Below are 13,428 nucleotides of genomic sequence, written 5' to 3'. Positions count from 1 at the left end.
AAAATTGAAAGGCAGATTCTAAAATTCACTTGCAGATGCAAAAAAAAAAAAGAGTAGTCAAAACAAGTTTGAAAAGGAAGAACAAAGTTGGAGAATAAATACTAACCAATTTCAGGACTTATAAAATCACATTAATTATAAATGTGCTACGTTTGCATAAAAATAAGCAAATAGATTAAAGAAACAGAAAAAAGTCCAGAAACAGACCCACACATTTACAGACAAGTGTTTTTCAGCAAAGGTGCACAAGAATTCATTGATTAAAGTATAGTCTTCACATAAAGTGTGCTTGAACATTTAAATATTTACATGGAGAAAAAAAGAACTTCAATCCATCACCTACTATATATACAAATACTAATTCAAAATGGACCATATACTTAAATAGAAAACTTAAAAATATAATAATTCTACCAAAACCTGGGGAAAATCACAGTGACCTGTTAGGCTAAGATTTCACAAAAGAACAAACTGATAAGTCAAGCTTCATCTAAATTAAAATCTGTTCTTCAAGAAAATAGTGTTAATAAGATAAAAAGACAAGTTACCACTAGTAAAAAATATTTGCAAGTCATGTATCTGATAAAGGACTTGTATCTAGAATGAAGTATGTGGAAAATTTGTTAATATAAAAACAATCTAAAAAGTGGGCAATGGATTTCAACAGACCCTCCATTGAATAAAATATACAGATGGCAAACAATCCTATGAAAAGATGCTGAACATCATTAGTAATTAGGAAAGTGCAAATTAAAATGAGAGTTAGATACCATTACACACCTATTAGAATGGCTAAAACTTGGACTAACTCTAAAAAAGTTTCTGAAATGTGGAAGAACTGAAACTCTCATACACTGCTGGTGGGAATGTAAAATGGTACAACCATTTGGGGAAACAGCATTTGGCTGTTTCTTTAAAAGTTAAAGATAGGCTAGGTGCAGTGTCTCACGCCTGTAATCACAGCACTTTGGGAGGCCAAGGTGGGCGGATCATGAGGTCAGGAGTTCGAGACCAGCCTGACCAACGTGGCAAAACCCCATCTCTACAAAAAATACAAAAATTAGCTGGGCGTGGTGGTGGGCACATGTAATCCCAGCTACTTGGGAGGCTGAGGCTGGAGAATCACTTGAACCTGGGAGGCAGGGGTTGCAGTGAACTGAGATTGTGCCGTTGCACTCCAGCCTGGGTGACAAGAGCAAGACTCCATCTCAGAAAACAAAACAAAAGTTAAATATATACCTACCATATAATCAGTACCCAATGAAAGCATCTGTTGGTACAAAATCAGTGCAGCCTTTTAGTAATGCCCAAAATTCTGCAAAATATCTATTATAAAATTCAAGTTCTTCAAAAATCCATCATAATGAAAAGGACTACATTAAAATCACATGAGTTTACTCAAGTTCTATACTTTGTTCTATGTTCAGAATAAAATCTATTGCTATTTTACTGTTCAGAGTAGAAAAAATGTACCAAATATAATTAAGATAATATATTTCTTAGCAATATACGTAAAGTTGTATTATAAAATTTAAGAAATAGAAATTGCAAGATATTCATGACAATTTTAGTTATTCAAGATGACCTTTATTATTTGAAACTAATAGTATGCACCAATTATTTAAAATGAAGAATACACATATACTTACAATAACATGTTCCTCTAAGTGGATTACCAACATAGCGATTTTCAGAGTCACATCTGCAGAAACACAAAAACTCATTTACTATTAAACAATGCAATTCAAAAGCCTCATGTTTTTCTTCAAGCAAAAAAGTATTTATATTCTACATCAAAACATATTTAAAACTATACCATTATTTGAAATTTCAGAAACACATCTTTGAAAGATGTGCTTGAAATTTGAATTAATTGTAGAAAGCTTTATATATGAGAAAAAGTGAGAGATGAAATAGTGAAGAAAAAGAAAATAAACATACATGATAGGCATATAAGGAATGTTAAAAGGCAGATGAAATATAATTATGAGCTTTGGGATATGTATCCTGCCTTAATAAACAGAAGAAGTGAAAGTCTGAAATAAGATACAGAGATATTTTTAGGTAGAAGAAAATTCAGGGAATTCATAAATCCACATTATTTTCACACTTGTGGTATTCTTTGAAATTAACATATTTTCTACACCAGTTAAAAAAATTTTCTACACCAGTTTCTACACCAATTAATCTGTATTTTTAAAAACAGATCTCCTCTGGTAAATAATTGGAAAAAAAGGTTTCTCTAACCCAAACAAAATTGACTAATATAGATTAAATTCAGGAGCTCAAACTTTGAATTCACATAAACAGATTTTTAAAAAGTGAAAGAACATATGCGCATCCATACTCATGTACTCTTATATTTAATACATAAAAATATAGTTAACTACAGCAGTGGGAGAAAATCATAAGTATTTTCAAAATTTTTCAAATTCACAAAACCTTGTTTGCCAAATAAAATTGACAATGTCTAATAGAGATATAGCATGGTTTTGCATAACATTTCTTGGAATGTCCTCCAAAATAAATTATTATAAAATTTATGCACCAGGGTAACTTAATAAAGTGACTTAATATTTAAATAATAAAAATTATATTTGCATATAGTTTAAGTAATTATTACATACATATTTTATATAAACATATTACATATATTTCAACTCTAGTTAAAAGTTTAAAGAGGTAAAAGAGTCTAAAATGTCTTCAGTTTTTCAGAAGCATTCATAAGAACAGAGGAATAGTAGAATACATATATATAATGAAGAGTCAAATAGTGAAAAATTAGAGGCTAAATAATCAGATTACATTCCCAATGCATTTTTCAGCCATGTGCTAGCTAGTTTTTATATTCATGGAAAAAATGAGTTGAAGAGTAAATTTTACTGTATATTAATTATAAAATTAAAGTCAAAATATGATAATCCTTTAAAACACTAACTTGGAAGAAAAGGACTCTGTGAAACAAAGGAACTTTGGGTGTTAGGTTTTCTGTGACATTTCCAAACACCACTTTTAAGATTTTGTCATTGATGGTAGTTTTCTAGTTTTAGAAATATGCAATAGAGCACCACAAAGTGTGATTCCTATCTAACTGTAACTTTGTATAAATTGACCAATCTCTCCCCATTCCACCCTCCTCATACCCTCCCAAGCCTTTCAAAATCCTCCACAGCTTCTCATAACCACAATTCTCAGAACCACAATTCTACTCTCAACTTCTATGAGATCAGTCTTTTTAGATTCTACATATAAGTGAGATCATGCAGTATTTTTCTTCTGTGTTTATTTCACATAATATAATGTCCTCTAGGTTCATCCATGTTGTGTCCCAAATGACAGGATTTCATTATTTTTATGAATAAAATACATTCCAAAAATATATGACATATTTTTATCCATTCATCTCTTGATAGAGACTTAGACTGATTCCATATCTTGGCTACTGTACATAGTGCTGCAATAAAAGTAAGAGTACAGATGTATCTTCAAAATACAAATTTCAATTCCTTCGGATAAATATCCAGTAGTGAGATTATTGAAACATATTTTCATTCTGTTTTTAATTTTTGGAGAAACTTCCATACTGTTGTCCACAAACAGCTGTATTAATGTGCATTTCCACCAACGGTGGATAGAAGATCCTCTTTCTCCACAACCTCGCCAGTATTTGTTATTTTTTTGTCTTTTTCATAACAGCCATTCTAACTAGTGTGAGGTGATATCTCATCATGATTTTGATTTGCATTTTCCTAATGATGAGTGACGTAGAGTTTCTTCTTCTTATATCAGTGAGCTATTCGTATGTCTTCTTTTGAGAAATGTCTATTCAGATCTTTTGTCCACTCTTTACTACTTGTGGGGTTTTTTGCTATTGAGTTCTTTGGGTTCCTAACATAGCTGGATATTAATCCCTTGTCAGATGCATAGTTTGCAAATATTTTCTCCCATTCTATAGGTTGTCTCTTTGCTCTGCTGATTATTTCCTTTGCTGCACAGAAGCTTTTGTTTTGATGTAATCCCATTTCTCTATTTTTGCTTTTGTTGCCTGTGCTTTTGAGGTGTTTTCCAAAACAAACAAACAAAAAACCTTCCCCAGAGAAATGCAATAAAGTGTTACCTCCGTGTTCTCTTCTAGTAGTCTCACATTTTGAGGACTTACATTTAAATCTTTAATCCATTTTGATTTTTTTTAAGTGGTGACAGATGGGGTCTAGTTTCATTCTTCTTAATGAAACTTTTTCCCAGCATCATTTATTAAAGAAAATATTATCTCCCTAACGTGTATTCTTGGCACTTTTGCCAAAAATCAGATGGTATACATGCGTGTATTTATTTCTGGGTTCTTCATTCTGTTTCATTAGTTTGTGTGTCTTTTTAAATTTTTAACTTTTTTGTTTGTTTGTTCGTTTGCTTGTTTGTTTTTGAGACACAGTCTCACTCAGTTGCCCAGGCTGGAATACAGTGGTGCAATCTCAGCTCACTGCAGCCTTCACCTCCTGTGCTCAGGTGATTCTCCCACCTCAGCCTCCCTAGTAGCTGGGTCTACACACCATCACGCCTGGCTAGCTTTTTGTATTTTTCTTAAGACAGGGTTTTGCAGTGTTGGCCAGGCTGGTCTCCAACTCCTGGACTCAAGCAATTCACCCACCTCAGCCTCCCAAAGTGCTGGGATTACAGTTTGAGCCACCGCACCTGGCCAATTTTTACCTTTTAATGTTTATGGGTACATAGTAAGTGTGCTTATTTATGGGGTACATGAGATATTTTGATATGGGCATACATTGTATAATAATGACATCAGGGTAAGAAGGACATCCATCACCTCACGGATTTATCATTTCTTTGTGTCAAAAACTTTCCAATTACACTGTTTTATTTTAAAATGTACAATAAATTATTGTTTTCCTATCATTTTTCTTAACTTTTATTTTAGGATATACTAGAGGTACATGCACAGGTTTGTTACATAGGTAAATTGCGTGTCACAGAGGTTTGGGGTACAGATTATTTCACCACCCAGGTTTAAGCATAATACTTGATAGGTGTTGTTTCTAACTTTGCCCTCCTCCCTTCCTCCACCTCTCCAGTAGGCTCTGGTGTCTGTTGTTCCCTTCTTTATGTTTGTATGTACAAAATGTTTAGCTCCAACTAAAAAGTGAGAACATGTAGTACTTGGTTTTCTGTTTCAGTGTTAGTTCACTTAAGATAATGGCCTCCAGCTCCATCCATGTTGCTGCCAAAAACATGATCTTGTTCTTTTTTTATAGCTGCAAGTGTTCCATTGCTGGGTCAAATGGTAACTCTGCTCTGAGTTCTTTTAGAAATTGCTAAACTGCTTTCCACAGTGGCTAAACTAATTTACAATCCCACCAGCAATGTATAAGGTCCCCTTTTCTCTGCAACCTTGCCAGCATCTGTTATTTTTTAAAATAATTCCCATTCTGACTGGTGTGAGACGGTATCATATTGTGGTTCTGATTTGCAATTCTCTAATGGTTAGTGATGTTGAGCATTTTTTCACATACTTGTTGGACACATGTATGTCTTCTTCTGAAAAGTGTGTGTTCATGTACTTTGCTCACTTTTTAATGGGGTTGTTCATTTATTGCTTGTTGATTTAAGTTCCATATAGATTCTAGATATTAGATCCTTGTGGGATGCATAGTTTGCAAATATTTTCTCCTATTTTGTAAGGTGTCTGTTTACTCTGCTGGTAGTTTTGTTTGCCATGAAGAAGCTCTTCAGTTTAATTAGGCGCCATTTGTCAATTTTCTTTGTTGTTGCAATTACTCTTGGCATATTCGTCATGAAATCTTTGCCAGGTCCTACATCCAGAATGGTATCTAGGTTATCCTTCAGGGTTTTTATAGTTTGGGGTCTTACATTTAAGTCTTTAATCCATTTTGAGTTGACTTTTGTATATGGTGTAAGAAAGGGGTCCAGTTTCAACTTCTGCATATGGCTAGCCAGGTATTACAGCACCATTTATTGAATAGGGAGTCCTTTCATCACTACTTGTTTTTGTCAGCTTCATTGAAGACTAGATAGTTGTACATATGCAGAATTATTTCTTGGCTCTCTATTCTGATCCATTGGTCTATGTGTCTGTCTTTGTATAAGTACCATCCTGTTTTGGTTACCACAGCCTTGTAATATAGTTTGAAGTCAATTAACATGGTATCCCCAGCTTTATTCTTTCTGTTTATGATTACCTTGGCTACTCGAGCTCTTTTTTGATTCCATATGAATTTTAAAATAATTTTTTCTAATTATGTAAAGAATGTCATAGTTTGATAGGAATGCCATCATACTATGGCATTTGCTTCAGCATTCAAAGGGAAAGCTTTCAACTTTTCCCTGTTTGGTAGGATGTTAGCTGTGGATGCATATATGTGCACATATGTTGAGGTGTGTTCCCTCTACACCTAATTTTTCAGGGGTTTTATCATGGAGGAATGTTAAATTTTATCAAATTCTTTTTTTAGCATCTATTGAGATGATCCTATGGTTTTTGTCCTTCATCCTAGTAATGCAATGTAACACATTTATTAATTTTTGTGATTTGAACTGTACTTGCATTACTGGGATGAATTTCACTAAATCATGGTCAATGACCTTATAATATGTTGTTGGATTCAGTTTGCTAGTACTGTATTATGGGTTTTTGCATCTATATCCATCAGGGATATTGGCCTGTAGTTTTATTTTATACTTTTGTCTTTGTCTGGTTTTGTTATCAGGGTAATGCTGGCCTCATAGAATGAGTTTGGAAGAATGCCCTCTACTTCCATTTTTTGGAATAGTTTGATAATAATTGGTATGAGTTCATTTTTAAATATTTGCTAGAATTTAGCAATGAAGCAATCAGGTCCTGAACTTTTTTTGATAGGAGTCTTTGTTTCACTGATTCAATCTTGTTTCTCATTATTGGTCTGCCCATGTTTTCTATTTCTTCATGATCCAATCTTGGTAAGATAAGCTATAAGAAATTTATTCATTTCTTCTAAGTTTTCAAATTTGTTGGTCTATCATTGCTCATTATAGTCTCTAATGATCCTTTGTATTGCTGTGGTATCAGTTGCGATGTCTCCTTTTTCATCTTTAACTTTTTCATTTATTCATTTGAATAATTGAAATTATTCAATTATTCAATTCATCTTTTATTCATTTGAATCATTCCTCTTTTTTTCTTAGGCTAGCTAAAGCTTTGTCAATTTTGTTTCTTATTTCAAAAACCAACTCTTCATTTTCTTGATGCTTTGTATTTTTAGTCTCTATTTCCTTTATTTCTTCTCTGTTCTTTATTATTTCTTTCCTTCTCATAATTTTGGACTTAGATCATTCTTGTTTTCTAGGTCTTTGAGGTACAACATTAGGCTGTTTATTTGAGATATTTCTACTTTTTCAAATAGGTGATTATTGCTATAAACTTTCCTCTAAAAACTGTTTTTGCTACATCCCATAAGTTTTGGTATGTTGTATTTCCATTTTGATTTTTCTCAAGAAATGTTTTAAATTCCTTTTTAATTTCTTCATTGATTTGTTTAATTTCCATGTACGTATACAGTTTCCAAAGTTCCTCCTGTTATTGGTTTTAGTTTTATTCCACAGTGGTCAGAAAAAAAATACTTGATATGACTTTGATTTTTAAAAATTTGAGGCCAGGCCGCCATGGCTCATGCCTGTAATCCCAGCACTTTGGGAGGCCGAGGCAGGTGGATCACCTAAGGTCAGGAGTTCGAGACCAGCCTGGCCAACATGGTGAAACCCTGCCTCTACTAAAAATACAAAAATTAGCCAGGCATGGTGGCAGGCACCTGTAATCACAGCAACTCAGGAAGCCAAGGCAGGAGAATTGCTGGAACCTGGGAGGCGGAGGTTGCACTAAGCCAAGATCGCACCATTGCATTCCAGCCTGGGTGACAACAGTGAGACTCTGTCTCAAAAAAAAAAAAATTGTTAAGACATGTTTTGTGCCCTTACATATAATCTATCTTAAACAATGTTACATGTGCTGTTGAGAAGACTGTGCCTTCTGCAGCTGTTAGACCGAATGCTCTGTAAATGTCTGTTAGGTCCATTTGGTCAAGAGTGTTGTCTGACACTGAAGTTTCTTTGTTGATTTTCTGTCTGGACGATCTGCACATTGCTGAAAGTGGAGTGTTGAAGTCCCCTACTATTATTGTGTTACAGTCTATCTCTCCCTTTAAATCTATTAATATTTGCTTTATATACATAGGTCCTCTGCTAGTGGGCACATACATGTTTATAATTGTATCTGCTTGCTGCATTGACCCCTGCTATTATTATATAATGGCCTTGTCTCTTTTTACAGTTTTTAACTTAAAGTCTATTTTGTTCAGATAATTACAGCTACTTCTGTTCTTTTTGGGGTTCCATTTCCATGAAATAGCTTTTCCCATCCATTTACTTTCAATCTATGCATGTCGTTTTATATGTAAAGTAAGTCTCCTGTAGGCAGCATAGTTTGGTCATATTTTTCTATCCGTTCAGCCTCTCTTTTAACTGAATAATTTCAACCATTTACATTCAAGGTAGTTTTTGATAGGTAAGGGATGACTATCACGATTGTGTAACTTCTTTTTTAGTTGTCTAGATATTTTTTCCTTTTTTCCTCTCTTAAAGGCTTCCTTTGTGGTTATGTGATTCACTCTAGTAATGTGTTTTAATCCTTACTTTTTTAGTGTTATCTATTATAGCTTTTAGCTTTTTCGTTACCATGAGACTCACAAAAACATCTTATAAGTTATTTTAAACCAATAAAAACTTAATTTTGATCGCAAAGGAAAGAAGAAAACAACAAAAATGGTACATTTTAACTCATTATCCCTCCATATTTTGAATTTTGATGTCACAGCTTATATTTTTCATATTGTCTATCTCTTAACAAATTATTGTAGTTTTTTATAGTTTTGTCGTTCATTCTTTATACAAAGATAAATGTGGTTTATACAACAAAATTACAGTATTAGCCTAACAATCAATGTAAGTATTCTTTTCTTTAAGTTTGAAGAGCTCTCTTTAGCATTTTTTGCAGAATTGGTCTGGTGGCCATTAATTCCCTCAGCTTTTGTTTGTCTGCAGAAGTCCTTCTCTCCTTCATTTTTAAAATACACCTTTTCTGCCTATAGTATTCTTGGTTGGCAGGTAGTTTCCTTCCACATTCTGAATATATTGTCACATTCCCTCCTGCCCTGAAAGGTTTCTGCTGAGAAATATGCTGCCAGTTATATTAGATCTCTCTTAAATGTTATTTGCTTTTTTTTCTCACTTCTTTCTAGATCCTCTCTTAGTCATTGATCTTTGTGAGTTTAATTGTGACATGCCTTGTGGTATTCTTATTTGGATTGAATCTGGTGACCTTTGACTTTGCTATAATTGGGCATTCACATCTTTCCCCAGGCTTGAAAAGTTTTCTGTTATTATTTTTAATAAGTTTTTGGCCCCTTTGTCTCTCAACTCCTTCTTGAATTCTAATAACACAAATGTGTTATTTTGATGTTGTCCCACAGATCTGGTAAGCTTTCTTTGGCCCTTTTCATTCTCTTGGTTCTTTCACCTCTGACTATGTTCTCAAATAGCCTACCTTTGAACTCACTAATTCTTTCTTTTGTTTGATCTATTGTGCTGATGATGCTCTCTATTCCATTTTTATTTCATTCATTGTATTTTATTTCACTCATTCATTTCATTCACCTCCAGGATTTCCATTTGTTTTTATTATTAATATTTCAATCTCTTAAGTTTCGTTCATGTATTTCTGATTGCTTCTCTGAATTTTACTGAAGTTTGGGCTTCAGTAAATTTATTGAACTTTCTAAAAACAGCTATTTTGAATTCTTTGTCTGAAAGACCACATGTCTCCATCACCTTAGGGCCAGTCTCTGGCACCTTATTTTGTCTGTTTGGTGAGATCAGATTTCCCTGAATGATCTTGATGCTTATGGACATGCAACAATGTGTGTGCACTGAGAGATCAGGTGTTTATTCCAGTCTTCCTAGTCTAGTTTTGTTTTTGCTCATCCTTCTTCAGAGGGCCTTCCAGAGTTTCTAAGGGGACTGACTGTTGTGTTCTCTGAGCCCATGACCACTGCAACTCCCTAAACACTAGAGGGCAGTCTAAGCCCAGATCTGCCACAAGTCTCAGGAGGGCTCCAAGGTTGGCAGGGCTCTGCAGGGCAGCTGGACCTAGGGAAAATCCAAGGAGGGTAACTGGGCTGTGTGGGAAAGCTGGCCAGGAAACCTAGCCCAGAAGACTATCCCAGTGCCCCAGACAATCATGCCTCCCAGGAGGTCTCTGAACAGGTGAGAGATATGTCACCAACTGCAGCAGGAGGGGCCAAATCTGAGGCTGGGTCCCCTCAGGATCTACTGTGGGACAAAGGTTGGATAGCCCACCTCCATTCCTCAGATGGCTGCACATCTCCTAGCAGGTCCCTGCACAGATATGATAGTTACCTCACTACAGTGTGGGGAGCTGGGGGTCAGACTGGATCCCTCAGGATGTGCTGTGAGATGACAACCTGGGTACTACTGAAAGATAAGTTTGGCAAGCCTATCAAGGAGGCTCAGACTCACAATCTGCAGGATATGGGCAAGTCTCCCTCTGGGGTTTTGTGTGAGCAGTTCTGTGCTGGGAACTCAACTGTAGAGGGCTGGAGTCGAGCCACAGGACTACTTCTAGGTTCACTGCAGAGACTGATATCAGTGGGCAAACAAGTCTCTTACACTAGTACACATGATTGCTCCTAGACCCCTTAGAAGATGATTTTAGTTGCAGGCTCAAGGCCAAACAGGGCTGTAGTCAAATCCCTTGGGGATCAGGGCCATTTCTGGGCTTGAACCTGGAAGCAAAATTAATGCATCTATTACCTGGGTGCCAGTCTGCATTCTCAAAACAACCCTCTTTGGGCCTTGGGCTCCAATGGGCTTTCACACCCTCCTACCTGACTCCTGAGGCTCCTGCCAGTGACTTTTGTCAGTAGATAAGTGCAGAGTTCTTGTTGTTGTGAGGAAATATTAGTAGGTTATCTCCTATTCTGCCATCTTGCTGGCATCACTCTCCCTCAAGTGTTTTCAAAGTGATAATACTGAGATATTGACTTAAAAAGTTCAAGGATACAAACTCATTTCTCTAATATGAAAGTTATAATATGAAAGTTATAATATGAATGTTATAACTTTATTCAAATTACATAATCATATATTGAACTGAAATTTACTATAATATATTTACCTTCAACACAGTATAAGTTTTACAAAGGAATAGTTGAAATTTTATTTTCTCTAAACTACAAATTTCTTGGAAGGATGAAACTATATGTTCTTGTGTAGGAAGTAACTTTGGCATCCCAATTCTAAGTTTTCAATAGTCAACCACAGAAAATTAACAGAAAAAACAAACCAACACCACCTTGTTAAGAATTAAACTGAAAGACTTTGCAGAATTCAGGAAGGTGTCCAATACAAGAACTACATTCTCTATTAAATATTTATAGCTCAAAAAAGCAAATTAGAAACATATATTATCTAAAGTGGTTTATATTAACAAATAATAATTTTTGAAATAATTTTGAATGTATTAAAAGGGTTTTCAAATTTTATGAGTTAAATTTAAACACCAATTTTTGGTAGTTTAATTCCATGTGTCCTTTAAGGAAACACAGGTACCTCCAAAAAGCTAATGAAATAAATACTTTCTATAAAAACATAACAATATGATTTTGGGCATGAAACTCAGCTTGAAAAAGACAAAAGTAGATGTAAATAAATGGAAAGACATTATTTATTCTTTTGTAGGACACCTCAACATCATCAGAATAGCAACTAATTTCAAAGATAATCTTTAACTTTAATGTGATTCAATGAAAACTCCAATGAGATTTTATAGGAGCTAGAAAAGTTGATCTCAATGCTTAGGGACAAAAGTAAACATACAATAATAATTAGAAAAACACTGAAAAAGATGAGCTTTGAAGAGAGGTAGACCTAAAAGATATAAAATATACTCAAAGTCTCTATAATTAAATAGTATGGTACTAGCACATAAATAGACCAAATGTGTACAATAGAAATTCCAGAAACAGGCTCAACTATCACATGCTAAAAATCTAGTAAATGATAAAAGTTGTCTTAAATGACTGGAGTAAGACAGTCCTCATGATAAATTAAGACAACTTGATAGCTATTGTAAAACTATCAAATCAGATCCAATCCTCATACCATAAACAAAATAAAACTCTAAATGAAGCATAAATCTAAACGTAAAAAATAAAATTTTTGATATAGTAAAAAAAAGAATGTTAATTACATAATAAATCCTTTACATAATAAAGGATAAGTTAATTACATAATTAATTACATAATAAAAGGCTTCCTAACCATGAATAAAATTCCAAATGTAATTTTTAAAAGACTAAGAAATATGACTACCTTAAGAAAGCTGCATAGCAAAAAAAAAAAAGTGCAATTAGTACAGTCAAGAAACATATGACAAACTGGGAGGAAATATGTGCAACTTATGTCTCACTGAAAAAGAGCTATAATCTCTAATTCATAAAGGACTCTTTAAAAATAAGGGGGAAACTAATAATTTTATAGAAAAACTGGCAAAATACATGAAGAGACAATTCACAAAAGTGATATAAAAATGGCTCTTAACCACATGAAAAATATTCAACTTCACTTATAATAATGGAAATATAAATTAAAACTACACAAATTATTCTCCACAAGAATGGCAAAATTTCAGATGCATAGCAATATATCCTGCTTATGAGTCTGTAGATAAATAGGCCATCCCATATTGGCTAGTAGGAATAGAAAATGAGAAAATTCATATGGAGGACAACTTGACAATATCTAAAAAACTACATATGCATGTATTCTTCGACCCAACAATCCCATTGAAAGGAATTTGCTCTTAAGAAAAACCTCCAATATTATAAAACTACATACATACGAGTTTATTCAGTGTAGCGTAATTTTAATTGCAAAATACTAGAAAAATGTCTAAATGTCCCCGAATAGATTTGTTAACCTATGGTACATATGCATAATGGAATACTATACATCTGTAAACAAAATAGAACAAAAAAATGAACATTTTTATGAGCTGATATTAACTGAGCTCCAGGAAGTATTATAAAGAAGAAAAAAATGTAAAACTCAAAAGAGTATCTAAAATACATCTAATAATATGTCAGCTTTTGTTTAAGAAGGTGAAATAATAACTATATATATAAATATAAGATACGCACATAGACAGAAACACACACAGCTCATACAGCTTTACTTTTATGAAAGGAAACACGGGAAGGATAAACCAGAAAACAATAAAATTGGTTACCTACTGGAAGAGGGAGAAAGAAATGAACAATAATCTCTCTGAGTATACTGGAAGTAGTT

The 13,428-nt window shown here is 33.9% G+C and overlaps 1 protein-coding gene across 6 annotated transcripts in view; it reads right to left on the bottom strand.

Annotated features, from left to right (window-relative positions):
* Positions 1 to 13,428, bottom strand: part of ATRNL1 (attractin like 1) — an 857,023-nt gene that overhangs the window by 521,777 nt on the left and 321,818 nt on the right. For all 6 annotated transcript variants that reach the window (XR_008619833.3, XM_034931565.3, XM_034931566.4 and 3 more), the window contains one exon: positions 1,650 to 1,702. Coding sequence is in view for 5 of the 6 variants with exons in the window: in XM_034931565.3 (XP_034787456.1) it covers positions 1,650 to 1,702 (53 nt within the window). In the remaining variant the exon portion in view is untranslated. The remainder of the gene's footprint in view (positions 1 to 1,649; positions 1,703 to 13,428) is intronic.

The sequence above is a fragment of the Pan paniscus genome, chromosome 8 (assembly GCF_029289425.2).
Source record: "Pan paniscus chromosome 8, NHGRI_mPanPan1-v2.0_pri, whole genome shotgun sequence".
NCBI lineage: Eukaryota > Metazoa > Chordata > Mammalia > Primates > Hominidae > Pan > Pan paniscus.
This window is presented reverse-complemented; position numbering and strand designations above follow the sequence as displayed.